General features: G+C 39.1%; 1 protein-coding gene across 3 annotated transcripts; it reads right to left on the minus strand.

Annotated features, from left to right (window-relative positions):
* Positions 1–534: 534 nt before the first annotated feature.
* AVPI1 (arginine vasopressin induced 1) lies at positions 535–6452 on the minus strand. Of its 3 annotated transcripts, none has more exons than XM_070752927.1 (3): positions 6430–6452; positions 2280–2640; positions 535–932 (listed from the first exon to the last, which is right to left on the minus strand). In XM_070752927.1, exons 2-3 carry the CDS (start codon positions 2600–2602, stop codon positions 704–706), a joined length of 552 nt encoding a protein of 183 aa, XP_070609028.1. In that variant the 5' UTR covers positions 2603–2640; positions 6430–6452; the 3' UTR covers positions 535–703. The 3 variants fall into 3 exon arrangements, with proteins under 3 accessions (XP_070609028.1, XP_070609026.1, XP_070609027.1); XM_070752925.1 differs by lacking the exon at positions 6430–6452 and adding an exon at positions 5128–5263; XM_070752926.1 differs by lacking the exon at positions 6430–6452 and adding an exon at positions 5100–5253.
* Between the last annotated feature and the right edge of the window lie 7730 nt (positions 6453–14182).

A 14182-nucleotide genomic window follows, 5' to 3' on the forward strand; every position in this document is an offset into this window, starting at 1 on the left:
TGATCATATGAATATAGATTTGGATTTAATAGACTTTCTGTGGTGCTTTTTCTGCAATTGCAGGGAAAAGGTACTGGCCTTTAGAATATTTGTGTGCATTTGTGGCAGGGAGAAAGCATTTAGTTCTATCTGCAATGAATTAGCAAACATGTTCAGAACTTGCTGTACTCACTAAAACCTTTTATTTAAATAAACTTTGCCGGTTTGATGTTGTTTAAGGCAAAGGTAAGCAGCCCGCAGTTCTAAAAGTGACAGCCGTTGGTGTATTTTCATACGGCATACTGTAACAAATGGTAGCGCAGATTCTTTGTCTGGCACTCTGCTGAGCAAAAACTGATTAAGTTGGTGAGTGAGGGAATGTGCCCTCCTACATCATGATGTCATAAAGCTGTCACATTAAGGCCTATATGTTTTCATAGGCTAGACAAAATGTGGAATAAGGAAAAGTCATTTTATTCTGCATTCTGATTGCAGATTTTCCAAAGAAACTTAGGAGAAAGCAGTTCTGGACTAGAGAGACATTTGGACTCTTAATTCAGAGAGGTCTTTAGACAGGAAGCTTTATTAAATATAAACCATAAATAGTCAAAATACGTAGTGCTTGTGCTTTGACATAAACTGATCAAGTCTAAATTAGCAAATCAAAGTGCTTGAGAGAACATAAGTTGTCAATTTCTTTTCTGCTGTTACCTGCAATAATTTTTCAGACATTTTCCCTTTGAGGCTCCTCCAGGCCAGTCTGATTACACTCGGCCACAACCATTGGCGTAAGATCACAATCATTTTTCATTTTGTACGTAGCCCCATCCATCTCTTTTTCCTTTTTTTTACATTGGGAAGCAATGTAGTGGCCACTTCCACCTGCTTTCTCTGTCTCTTTCTTCCTACTGTCACCTTCAACAGCAGCAGCAGTAGTATTACAATCTTCAATCCTGTGAAAAGAAAAATCTCATTAAGAGTTGCATTATTCTCCCTTTTCTTAGAAACAGACAATCAAGATAAGGAATAGGGAACAAAAAAATTATACAGCTGCTCTTCAACTCAATATCCTTTTACGTTAGCAGAAACATAACTTATATTCTCCAGATGTTTTAGACTACATCCATAATTTGCCATGGATCATGCTGGTCAGAATTGATGAAAAATAAAATGCAAATAATCTCACAATGTAATCTTACTGATTTACAGCATGTAGTTTAGCTGTGATTAATATATTCTGTGCTTTAACAACCCTTAACAATAGGAAGGGAGAAGAAATAATTTGCCCAGGGTTGCATGTAGGAAGGTCAGATGGCAACAAAATGAAATGTTTCTTGTGATGTTATGGTGCAAGTTCTGCCCTTTACATAATTGTACATCACTTCCAAAAAGAGAGGTTACCTGGAAATATGACACATTTTATCATTTCATCTCTCCCATTGCAGCTTCCTATAATTTTGTCTCTTCTGATCTGCAATATTGTAAATTATTCACCTACCTATTGGGCTATCTAAGCTAAAATCTGTTTTCCCTTTCTGCATCAATTTGGTTAGATTGTAATATCCATGAATATAATTTAACAAAAGGTTCTTCAAAATTGGTCACCTATTTAAAGAAACTCTTCCCAATACAGTACATGCTTTTATTACTGTTTAATAACTATACCATACCAATTGTATTAAAAATATATTTCAGTTGAATGGTTCATAGTTCACAATTAAATAGTGCAGCAGCTAACTAAGGGTTTACTTTCTAAATACATGCCAGAAAAACATTGTTTCAATTTTTAAAAACCAAGCTAAATAGAGTGGTACCTTTACTTACTAACTTAATTTGTTCTGTGACCAGGTTCTTAAGTAGAAACATTTGTAAGAAGAAGCAATTTTTCCCATAGGAATCAGTGTAAAAGCAAATAATGCGTGCGATTGGGAAAACCACAGGGCGGGTGGAGGCCCTGTTTCCTCCCATGAGATTCCTAGAGAGGCTCCACGGAGGCTTCTCCCCGCCTTTTCTGGTTAGTTTCGAAGGCTTGGGTTTGTAAGTGGAAAATGGTTCTTGAGAAGAGGCAAGTTCGTAAATAGAGGCGCTGTTAGATAGAGGTACCACTGTATATCCTTACCTTCCTTCCTAAAGAAAGATATATAGTATATTAATCAACTGTGGATCTAAATAAAACGTTCATATTCCTAAGCAACTGAAAAAATTGAGGGGAAAGTAATAGAGCCTACAAATCCAGCTTCCAGTACCATCAATCTAAGTAAAATTAAAAAGCAGAATAAGAGCACATTTCAAAATCCTACCTTAAGTGACTGAAGTGCTGTAGCTCCAGCAGCCTGGAACTACTGCCCTTTGCAGATAAAGGCCTCCCATTGACTTGCAGCTTCAGTTTCCTCTGCCTTCTGTGGAGCCGTTGCAAGGCCCGAGTAATGCATTGGCTTTCTGCACGCTCCCAAATTAGCTGGGCTCGTTCTTCTGCTTGTATATCCCCACTGCTACGGAAGAGACGACGTAACTGCAGTAACCCCACCCCCTGGAAAATATTGGCAGATGCTCTCTTCCTAGTACATGATTTCGCTATTTGATTCTGTGGCAAGTCACAGGTAATTGAGGCTGGAGTTCCCATGGTGCTAGGATCTCTCCATATCGTAGCTAATGGTGGTTCTGTAGAAAAGATGAAACCAGGAAGAAGCAGATTGGTTAATTGGTCTTGACAGCAGTTCCTCTTTCCCACCATAACCTCGGTCTAAGTGAAAACATGCATAGATGTTTAATACTGGGTGTCCAGGGGAAAAGCATTTTGAAATTCCCTGATATTTCCCTGTAACTTGTGATCTAGTTAAGGTGTGGTCGTAGATGATGTCATACCAAACGGCAAAGCCATGGAGAAATATCGGTAGCTGAGGAAGCAAGTTGTTGCCACAGTTATGCTCATTTTTACTTGATTCTGCCAGGCAGCACGATCTGGTTTTTTTAAACATAATTTTTCCCTGACTTTTAAACATTTTAATACAGTTTGGTTTTTTCCGTAATTTATTGTTTTTTTCACGAATTCCCTGATATTTCCCGAACCACCGATTTCCCTGATAATTCCGATTTCCCTGTTTTCCAGATTTGCTGGTCACCCTGTTAATAGCCTTAATCTCAAGTACCTTTTGGGACCCCACGTTTACTTATAACACAGTTCATCCTGATTCCTCCCGGAAGAAGATCCCTCAGAACAGAGAGGAATCATTTAAGTCACCACGTCTTAATTCTTTGCTCTGTGCAAGAATCCAAATTAAAATATCCACGGCAGACTTCTTTTTCTACCCTTGTGGTTATTCAGTTATGCAATATTTCAAGAATGTTAATTCAGAGCTTTCCATTGTCTAAGACTTAAGACACTGACGTTCAGATATTGCACCTTGATGTGAAAACTCTATAGTAACTCATACATAGTAGTAGATAGAATATGTACTGCCAAGTCAGGACTTGCACATTTACTCAATTAGCAGGAAATATGAGCTCCAGGTTCTTCCACCTAAACTGGTATGAGTACCAGGGCGGATCCATTTGGAGTGGTAAGCTCCAAAGAATTAAGTAACCTGTCTCAACAATAGGACAATTTTCCCCATCAGCCTTTCAGGTTCTGACATGCCTTGTGTTTGACAAAGAGTAGTAACAACAGCTACAATTTTCTATGAAAACCCCACCTATCCAGAGGCCCCAAAAAGTACCTAAGGAAAATGAGCAACACACACACACACAAAATGGACCAGCAGCAATTTGAACTGGAGTGGGATTTGCTAAACTGGCAGATTTTGTCAGTAAACCACCTCAATTAACCCACCAATCTGGCTGAAAAGGGGAGAGGGCTAACACTAATGTCTAGGGTGGTGGTGGTGCTTGGTGCCTTTTGCATATGCTGGTTTTGTTGCAGATGTTTCACTACCCTAACTAGGTAACCTTTATTTTATTTGTTTATTTTATTTATTTATTTGTCATACAAATATAATAGTGTAGTATGTTTAACATACTATAAGTATAAAGTAGAGATAGAAAGATAAAAAGACATTAGGACAGGGACGGTGGGTACACTTATGCACGCCTCTTACAGACCTCTTATCATCAGTGCTCTCCTTACTAGCACTGATAATGAAACGTCTTCAAGAAAACAAGCCAATTCAGAAAGCACCAAGAACCATTTCACCCCTGAGCTACAAATATTCTCCTTTATTGGTACTAATTTCTCCGTTCTCACACGGGTAAAAGCGCATCCTTTTACAACGCAACACAGCAGCACAATGCAACACAACACTGAAAACTCTTATTTATTCTATCTATTCGAGGACCCTCGTTATTTAGAATTCCAGAGAGAGAGAGAGAGGTTTGACACACTTAACGGGTAGCCTCTCGGTCGAATGGGCCTTAACTGAATTCTCTCCGAATATTCGCAACTGTCAGATACTATTAATATTATATAAGTAGCACATCCACTGAGTGGATAAGTGCACTAGTGTGCCTTCCGTCCCCTGTCCAATTGTCTCTCTTATATTTCATATATTTTTTCTTCCATTCATATATCTTTCCCTCTTTTCTTCATCGACGTATTTTATTCTCATATCTTTCCTTCTATCCTTTCCTTTATATTACTACGTTTACTAGCAGTTCATTTTGTATTGGACAAAATAAATACATATATAAATAAATATAAATATATAGATAGATACAGTGTCTGTCTGTTTGTCTACCTACCCACCTACTTATATTTATTTATTTTGTACAATACAAAATGAAGTGCTAGTAAACATGTAGTAATATATATCAAGGGAAGGATAGAAGGAAAGATATGAGAATAAAATACGTCGATGAAGAAAAGAGGGGATATATATATAGGGCAAGTCCCCCGTTTAGGAGAACCCCACCCCACCCGATCACTTTGGATTCTTTGAAGCTACGCAGCAGCAGGGATGCCGCCATAAAATAAAATGATTTTCAGCAAACAAAAGGGGATTTAGTCCGAATTATTTGCTAGGAAATTAATATTGTGAACGGCCATAAGGAGTCACCTCCTCCCCCCCCCAATCCCTTCTCCATCCCATGCAGAATTTTAGAGCGGCGATCGAGGCTGAAGCCGAGACCTTCAAGCTCGGCAGGCAACTCACGGACCCGGCGTCTGCGGCCCTTCTAGGAGTCGCCGGCCCCTCGATGGCTCGCGAAGATCCGCCAGAGTGACCCGAGCTCAGGAGAAGCTTCGCACTCCCTTCTCAAACCGACCTCCGGCCATTCATACTCGGCTCCCGAGAAGATAGGTTGGGCCAATGAAGAGAAAGGACGGGAGGCGTCTCAGCCAATCCCTTCCGCTGCCCTCTTCTCCAAACGCCGAAGAGGATGCTGCCATTCTAGCCAATCAGGTGTGGACTAGGGAGGGACGGTGAGGCCTCTTTGGCGAACACGTGGCAGGCAGGGTGACTGACGTCAGGGAGTTTTTAGCCTGCAGGCTGGGAGGGTGTTACTGCCTTTAACTTGCCAACTTGGACTTCAACTCCCAGAATGCTCCCGCCAGCTATGCTTAAAGTCTTAAAGTCGCCAGGTTTGAGGACCTCTGAAGAAGTTTGGTTTTGGTGGAGCGCGTGTGTTTCAGCTCAGCTCCTGCACAGACGCTCTTACCTCGGTTCAGTTGCGGGGCGCCGTGCAATATAGACGGCCTGTAGCTGTATAGGTCAATGTTAGGGGCGATTTTCATTCATTCATTCACGGAATTTATATGACAAGGTGAAATTGATTGGGAAAGAACCAAATGCCCATGCCAAGACATTTAGTCAAGAATTATGGTAGGGCATGGCACCCTGAAAGGGTTCTAGGAGGAGATAAATATAAGGAGATTAAAATCCATCCTGCCTACTAGAGAAGGGAAGAGCAAGGGGAAGTGTTGTTGCTACTTTTAGCTACTGTTAACATATTCTAAACGATATGTAATGTATCTGAGAATGGCTGTAACATACAAATTATCACCCTATAATTGTTTGAATGAATGAATGAATGAATGAATGAATGAATGATAATAATAATAATAATAATAATAATAATAATAATAATATAATAAACATCCATTATGTTTGGAGCATCTCGGCCAATATAGATTATTCTTGAACATAAAATCTGAAAAAAAGACTTAGGAGGAGCTCTAAAAACCAAGCAGTATAAAATATAGGGGTATTTGGATAATTTCCCCTTACTTTCCAAAAGTTCCACTTTGAACATTAGACACAGATTTCTGTTCCTGCATCAAATTCTAGATATGACCTGTCTTGATAAAGATTATATTCCAGATCCTCAATTCTATAATTATCTCAGATTCTGCATAAAATTGTGTATAATAACCACAACTTGTTAAATACTTCTGTTTTAAACATACAGTATGTGTATTTTCTCACCAGGAAAAAGGGAGAAACAACAAGAAGAATATACCTTATAGAGAGATTAGGGCAATCTGGGTAATAATAGATAAGAAGGAATATATAATTGCTTTTTTTTTTACAGCCAAAGATGAATGAGTTCCTTCTTATCTATTATTACTTAGAATTTGTTAAATTCCACATATACTGCTTGAGATTTCTGCCTTACTTATTTAATGCTAGGACTGGCCCTGTGCCTTATTCCTGCAACATGGGTGGTTCCAGATACTGGTAAGATATAAAGGAAGAAATCTGATTTGGAGACTGAATGAACAATGTACATCTTTCTTTCATGAGCTTAATGATTATGTGATAATTTCTCTCTATGTATTGTCATCATCTATTATCTTAACCTCTTAAGTCCTCCTTGCACAAGTAAGTCCTGCAATTAAGTATTAACACTTATAATACTGTCTTCCAGATGGTACTTTCTTTTTGAAATAAATGATGATTGGATGTTACTAATAGACGATCGTCTACCAATGCATAACATTTGTTTTTCAGACAGAAAAATGTGTAAATAATTGATGTGGGTGGAATTTAGTATATTGCTTTTGACTCATGCTTGATCATAACTAGGAAAGAAAGATCCTTGACATTTATAGTTTTTATTGATTTTGACCTCAAAGCTCTTTGAAACATCACGGACAAAACTGGACAAATGCCGCTACAGATTTCACAACCTTCATGTTACTAATTTACTCAGTGACATTGGTTTTTCCTTACTATTAAGTCAGCAAGGTGTCACAGATGTAACTGACTGCAGCCATATAACTGGGTTGTTGTTGTTGTTGTGGAAAAGAAAAAAGGAATATTAGATATTTTTGCCATGCTGTTTATAAAAATAATAAAGGTGGGATATAAATGAAATTGCTGACTGCTAGATCGAGATGAATTTCAATATATATTACTTTAAATATTCAGGGTATTTAGTTAAAAAAATTTAAGGAAAAGTTTTGGTGCTGGAAACAGTCTAATTGTAGAAATTAGTTAAGTTGCAGTAAAGATTGTAGACACCAGTAATGAGGAAAAGCAGAGATGGGAAGTTATTTTCTATCATAAAAATGTTGGACTATGATACTAGATAGGAGTCCGCGGAGAGGGGCGGCATACAAATCTCAATAATAAATAAATAAAATAAATATGCTTTATATTGGATGAATAATTTGGATCAATACTTTGAGCAGCAAAAGCATAATAATTTGAAGTAAATCTATCAATACTTTCTCAGAATGTAAGCATCACTAGTACAGCACTGCATACTGATGAAGAAATACACTCTTCATTTTTTATAGGAATCAGTTAACATGTAATAATGCAAGAATAAAATGGCAGTAACTCCACTTAGATCAAGCTTTCTAGCATGTTGTAGATCATAGCTAGATGGTCACAGAAAGTGGAATTTACAGTTCAAACCTTTTTATGAGCAATGAAAAGTGATATCATTTTCAGGAGCAATTGGGTACTTGATGGGTTACATTTTACTCAAGGAAGTGATTATGTTGTAATAACAAGATTGTGATCATTGTGGTCATTGTGAGTAGATAACACAGGGCAGAGAACGAGGGCAGTATTCAAGCTGAGTGAATTCTTCCTTCTGAAGAATGTTTTTGTATGTACCACAACTTGTGAGATGTATTACCTTTCTAATTAAAATAACACATTTTAGCTGTTAAATCTTCTTATTTTACCATATGAATTTACACAGAGAGAACAGGCAATTGCAGTCTTATTGATCAGAGTGAGTGTACTATTGCTCTGTGTATCCCAAAGGTGCTTTTTCAAAGGGCAACTGAACTTTCTTAGTTTTTTTATTGAAAACATTTCACTTCTCACCCAAGAACTTCATCAATTCATTTCAGGTTCTTGGATGAGAAGCGAAACGTTTTCAAGAAAAAAAAAAACCCTAAGAAAGTCCAGTTGCCTTTTGAAAAGCACATTTGGGACAACCGTGACCAGGATAATTAAGAATCTCCGTAGATTTATGCTTTGTGTAAACACTCATGGAAGTAATGAGAGCACTCCAGTTTACAACACTATGTCATTGTGAAGGCAGCCATAATTATTCAAGCCTCAGAGTAAACCTGAAACAGCCTGTCCACCCATTGTTTTTCATCAGCAGGCAAGCCCAGACAATGAAGGAAGGAATAAAACTCAGACTGCAACACTTCCTGACAGGAAGTAAGCTTCCATGGGCAAAGTGAAGGATTCAAGCAGGAAAATCATGCTTGAAAGAGCATCAAGACATTCTGGACAAAGCTGAAAGAGTTGGTTTTTGCACAAGAAGAGCTTTCAAGAGCCTTTGATTTCTGCCACGTTGGGCTGGAGCTTATGCCCACCCCGCTCGGCTGAAGAGCTGCTGGAGGGGGGGGGGAGGAAATGGGACGAGACACGGCAAGGCAATGGCCAAATTGTTAGGGCAGGAAAGAATCAGTGTCCAAAGACCCTCCTTAAGTGAGTAGCTGCCTGTCCTCCATGTGTATCTTTGCTGCGCTTTGGAACCCACATGATGGTCTCCCCATGCATTCACACCCTCCTGACCCCTCCACAGCCAGACAGGGAATCGTGAGAGAGGAAGGAGGGTCGCCCGAAAGGAAGCCTCCATCTGGAGGTTGCTATGTTCCTCAACCTGCCCCAGATAACCAACCCTGGCTGATTCTTCATTCTAGCCATCGTCTCTCAGGCTGGGTGAGGGAGGGGAGGGCAAGGCCAGCCAGTGATGAGACAGGGAGCCACAACAAGGGCCCCAAAGAACCACATGTAACTCCAGAGTGGCAGATTGGTGGCCCCTGCCCTAGCCTTTGTTTCCTTGCCCTAGTGCAGTGATGCCACACGGAGCCATATCTACTGGCACATGAGCTGTTGCCCTAGCTCAGCTCCAACCTCCATGTCTTTGCTGGTTACCTGATTTTTGGCTCACACAGAGGTTCTGGGAGGGTATTTTTGGCTTCCAGAAGGGATGGGGGAGGGCATTTGTACCCTCTCCTGGCTCCAGGAAAGCCTGTGGAGCCTGGTAAGGGTGAAACACAAGCCTACGGGGCCCACCAGAAGTTAGGAAACAGGCCATTTCCAGCCTCCAGGGGACCTCCGGGAGGGTGGGGGTAGCTGTTTTTGCTATCCTGAAGCATTGAATTATGGGTGCGGGCACTCGCGCATGCACAGTAGCACACACACACACTTTCAGCACCCAAGGAAAAAAAAGCTTCGCCATCACTACCCTAGCGTGTTACTTGGGGTGGGCTGGCTGTCCTTATACCAACTGAACTCACACCTAGTCTTTAACCTAGATGACTTCAATGGGATCTAGAAGTAGTGCAGCTCTCCTGATTCTGGTATCTCAATATGCAATACCATTGCCATAGTTTCTGGTAACCTGCAAGGTTGTGTCCTGGAAGCACTTTTTTACAGGGATTTTGTTCCTTCCAAAGCAAGCTATAATCATTGTATTAAAGGAAGAGTATTTAAGCATGTCACTGCTCCCGTATGGAGAGCCACAGGATTTGTATTCTGTTACATTTTATTAAACATTTATATGAAACTCAGGGAAAAGCAATCTACTGATTTGGAATGAATATAAATCTATGCTGATATTACACGAACAACATGTCTCTACGGTAGCTGGGCAGAAAATAGTGTACACTCAAAACTGGGCAGCTGGATGCATCTGGGACAGAACAGACTGAAATGGAATATACCAAGACAGAATGGTTATTTATTTGGACATCAAGTGATTCTTCAGCAGCTTATGCCAACTCTGAAAAGTATGTTCAAGAACCCAGAGCTTGTTGAAGGGTGGAGGCTTTGCCCAGCTTTGATTGTAAATTGTATCTCTAGCTTAGGGCAGATTGTCTTAGTAACAGTCAATCACATCCTTATTATTGGAACCAGCACTTCGGGATTAAAAGCATCTGCATGGATTGTTTTGTAACCCTCATATGTTTAGTTTAGTTTTATATTATTGTTTACAATTGAATGGTAAGTGTAGTGAGTTTTTATTTGGCTGCAAGCCACGCAGAGTTTCTGGAGCTGGGAAGATATAATGTTTAATAATGATTGGTATTAACAGTGCCTGGCCCAAGTACTTAAATGTTAAAAATGTTGAAGTCTATAAAATCAAATTCTATTTGTGTCATTTATATATATATTAATTGTTTCAAATTATACACATGACAATTTGGGATAATTAAAGAAAAGTGGTTTATCTGTTTAAGATGTTTCTGTGGGTCTCATCTCAGAGTTTAGTTAGAGAGGGGTTTTTTTTGGTATTATTGCAAAAGTTTGTCTATATTTTTTAACATTTTGGTTCTTCCAGTAAACTTTTCATTATGGATTTTGAATGTTTTTTTTTTAAAAAACAGACAATTACTGAAAAGGGAATCTGCTATTCTTCCTATTTTTCCAAACCCTCCAAAGTTTAAAGCCTGTTTTCTACTACCACCTGGTGGCTTTCTTGTGAATGCTACGTTTTGCTGTTGACTACAATATTAGCAACATGTTGGACACTTATTATCTGCCAGCACACAAAACCAAAATGTGACGTGGTTAACGCGCACCAGTGTTCAGGTCCACAAAACCTGATAGCAAAAGAGAGTAAAACAGCCAAAGCCCTTCCCTATGGTTTATAAACACAATGGCTGGAACATGCTAGACAATAGACATTCAAAAAGTCAACGAGCTGTGGTTTTATTGAGAAGCAGCTGACATTCCAAATCAATAAAATAACATTTCAAAGTTATGGTTGTAGCAGCATAAATAGGGAAGCAATTGTAAATCTTGATAACAAAATACTAATTTAAAGGATAACATATCAACAATAATAATACAAATACAAACCCTGGACATTATATTCAAATTAATATTTTCAGAGCCTGCTTCTTTCAGTCTATAGAAAATATTTTGATTTTCTGCTCTTATGCCACGAATTTCTGCTGTTATCCAAAAATCCAATCATTTCAGGTATTTGTGAAATGAATTTAGTAACAGCCTTTCCATATAGAAATTTCACATAGCATGCCAACAATTTTCCTGCAATTCTTATATTTAAAGATCACTATGAGCATTATTTTAATTTCTAATGAAGCACAAATAGAATTCACTAGAGGTGTGTTCCTCCCACTTCGTGCTGGTTCTATAGAAGCGATAGCAAACTGCTGCTGATGTCATGGAGCCAGTTCTGTCGGTGCCAGTCTGTGGTCACCTTCATCTTTGGGATTTTTTGGAGGGAATATTTTTGCCAGTTTTTGCTTCTGTGCATGCGCAGAAGCTGGGTTGTTGGCACTGGGCATGCACCATCATCTGTGGCTTTTTGGAATTTTTTGCTGGTTTTTGCTTCTGTGCATGCACAAAAGCCGCATTTTCATTGCTGCACATGCACTTGCGGTGCCCAATGTGCATGCAGCCACATGGCACACAAGGAAGCAAACTGGCACTGAGTTAAGTTGGAACCCTCCTCTGGAATACACCAATATGTAATCAGTACATAATCACTGTTCCATTATGATTTTTAAATCTGTGTCAAACAATGCAAATGCATTTGCATCGTCTTCGGAGAAGGGTGGCATACAAGTCTAACAAATAATAATAATAATAATAATAATAATAATAATAATAATAATAATAATAATTGTATGTATGTATTCTAAAGAAGTGTAGTCCACTTGACCAAAATTATAGTTTTGCATTGTAAGGTAAAAAAATGAGTCTACAAGTGCATCTCTTTTTTATTTTTTTGCAGTTCTTCACTAAATAAATATTGCATTTAGGAGGCATTTCTATTGAACCAAGTTATTTTTATGAACAAAATTGCAGAGGGTTTTTTTGTACAAAGAAAAACATAAAAAAAACAAAACAAGTTGTATTGATATACTGTTCAGAGTATTATGTGCCAAAAGTTATTTTCAACTCCTAGCAACCACAAAGGGATAGCTCATCATGGAGAAAATCTATTTTTTCAAGTCTCTTACTGAGACTTACATCCCCCTTGCTGCTGGTTGTCTTTTCCCTACCTTTCCCAGCACTAGTCTTTTCCAGAGATCTGTGTCTTTGCATAATGTGCTTGAAGTAAAATAGCAATAGCACGTGGACTTATATACAGCTTCATAGTGCTTTACAGTCCTCTCTAAGCGATTTACATATTGCCCCCAACAATCTGGGTCCTTTTTTATCCACCTTGGAAAGATGAAAGGCTGAGTCAACCTTGAACCACTGAGAATTGATCTGAAAGGTAAAATGAGCCTGGAACTTTGGGTTGATCTGGTTTCTCTCCTTGACTGCCAATGGTATTTTTAGCAGTCTTCTCCAACACTGATTTCAAATGGATCAATACTTTCTCTTTGTGGCGCATATGTCCATCTCGTTCCTAGATTCACACACAGCCAAAAGCTATGCACATTGAATTTGCTCAGGAGTGCGTGAGTGAGTGCGCGCACACAAACACGCCATAGAGCTTCCATGTTCAGAGAACATTGTGATATCCCCCCCATCTTTTCCCCCCAAAAGAAAAAAGAAACTACAATGACAAGGTTACTACTTTCAAAAAAATATTATCTTTTATTTTATTCTTTTTGGAGAAGCTCTTGGAAACCAGGACCAATTTCTGGTTTAGTTGTCAGAAGGGTGCTGAATTCCTTTCCCCAAATACCAACCAGCCTTTTATCTTCTACAAGGATAACATTTAGGGTTGATAATTTTGTCTTTCCCAAAACCAGGACATCGCTGGTCCAACTGCTAGGTCCCAATCAAGCAAACCACATTGGGGCTTAGCTACCTTGTTTGGGACTTCAGCCATACCAGAAGCTTGTATTTCCTTTAGTATGAGACAATTTGAAAAAAATATTTTAAAAATTCTGCTTAGTGCTTAATCCAGTGGTTCTCAACCTTTCTAATGCCATGAGGCCCCTTAATACAGTTCCTCATGTTGTGGTGACCCTCAACCATAAGTCTAGCGCCAATTCTCCCAACAGAGCTTTAAGCTGATTGGCAGGAAAGTCAGAGGGACATCCCCAACGTAAACACCTGATTGGTTGGATTGTAAAAATATGTTCTAAGGTGCCAGAATAAAAGCTTTAATTTTTAGGCAACCTCTGTGAAACGGTCATTCGACCCCCAAAGGGGTCCCAACTCCTAGGTTGAGAACCACTGGCACAATAAGTCTTTTAATGATCATCTATGTCATCATTAAACCAATCTTGACCTTTAGGACCCTTGGCCGAAAAATGCTCAAGTAGCTTCCAGAATGCAACCTTTTCATTTATATTAATCTTGTATGACTGAAGCTTTTCAGCTTTTGGAGCAACGACGCTCCCAATTTATCTTTTCTTCCTTTCATATATGTTCTCCTATATTTTTATATCTTTTCTTCTATCCTTTGCTTTATTTATATTACTACATATCTATTCTCTTCAATGTGTATTATGTATTGGACAAAATAAATCAATTAAATAATTAAATAAATAAATAAATAAAATAAATAAATAAATAAGAAACCTTAATGATCAACACTAACTTGGGCAAAGGGCGCAGAAGCAAACACCCCGTTCAGGCCGCAACCACCGCAGCCTGTTCTAGGAACTTCAGCCTCAGCTTGCCAGTACCGCGAGCAAGAACTCCAGTTCTTATAGGCTGAAGTTCAGAGGCTTTCAACCAATAGGAGGTGAGCTTTTCCAGGGAGACCCTCCGCCGGTGTGACCCTTCACGCTCTTCGGGTTTTATCGCTGCCTGTGATTGGCTCGATTTCTCTGGTAGGCGGGTACGGCCGTCGCTTTCCC

This window comes from Erythrolamprus reginae, chromosome 5 (genome assembly GCF_031021105.1).
Source record: "Erythrolamprus reginae isolate rEryReg1 chromosome 5, rEryReg1.hap1, whole genome shotgun sequence".
Classification (NCBI taxonomy): Eukaryota; Metazoa; Chordata; class Lepidosauria; order Squamata; family Dipsadidae; genus Erythrolamprus; species Erythrolamprus reginae.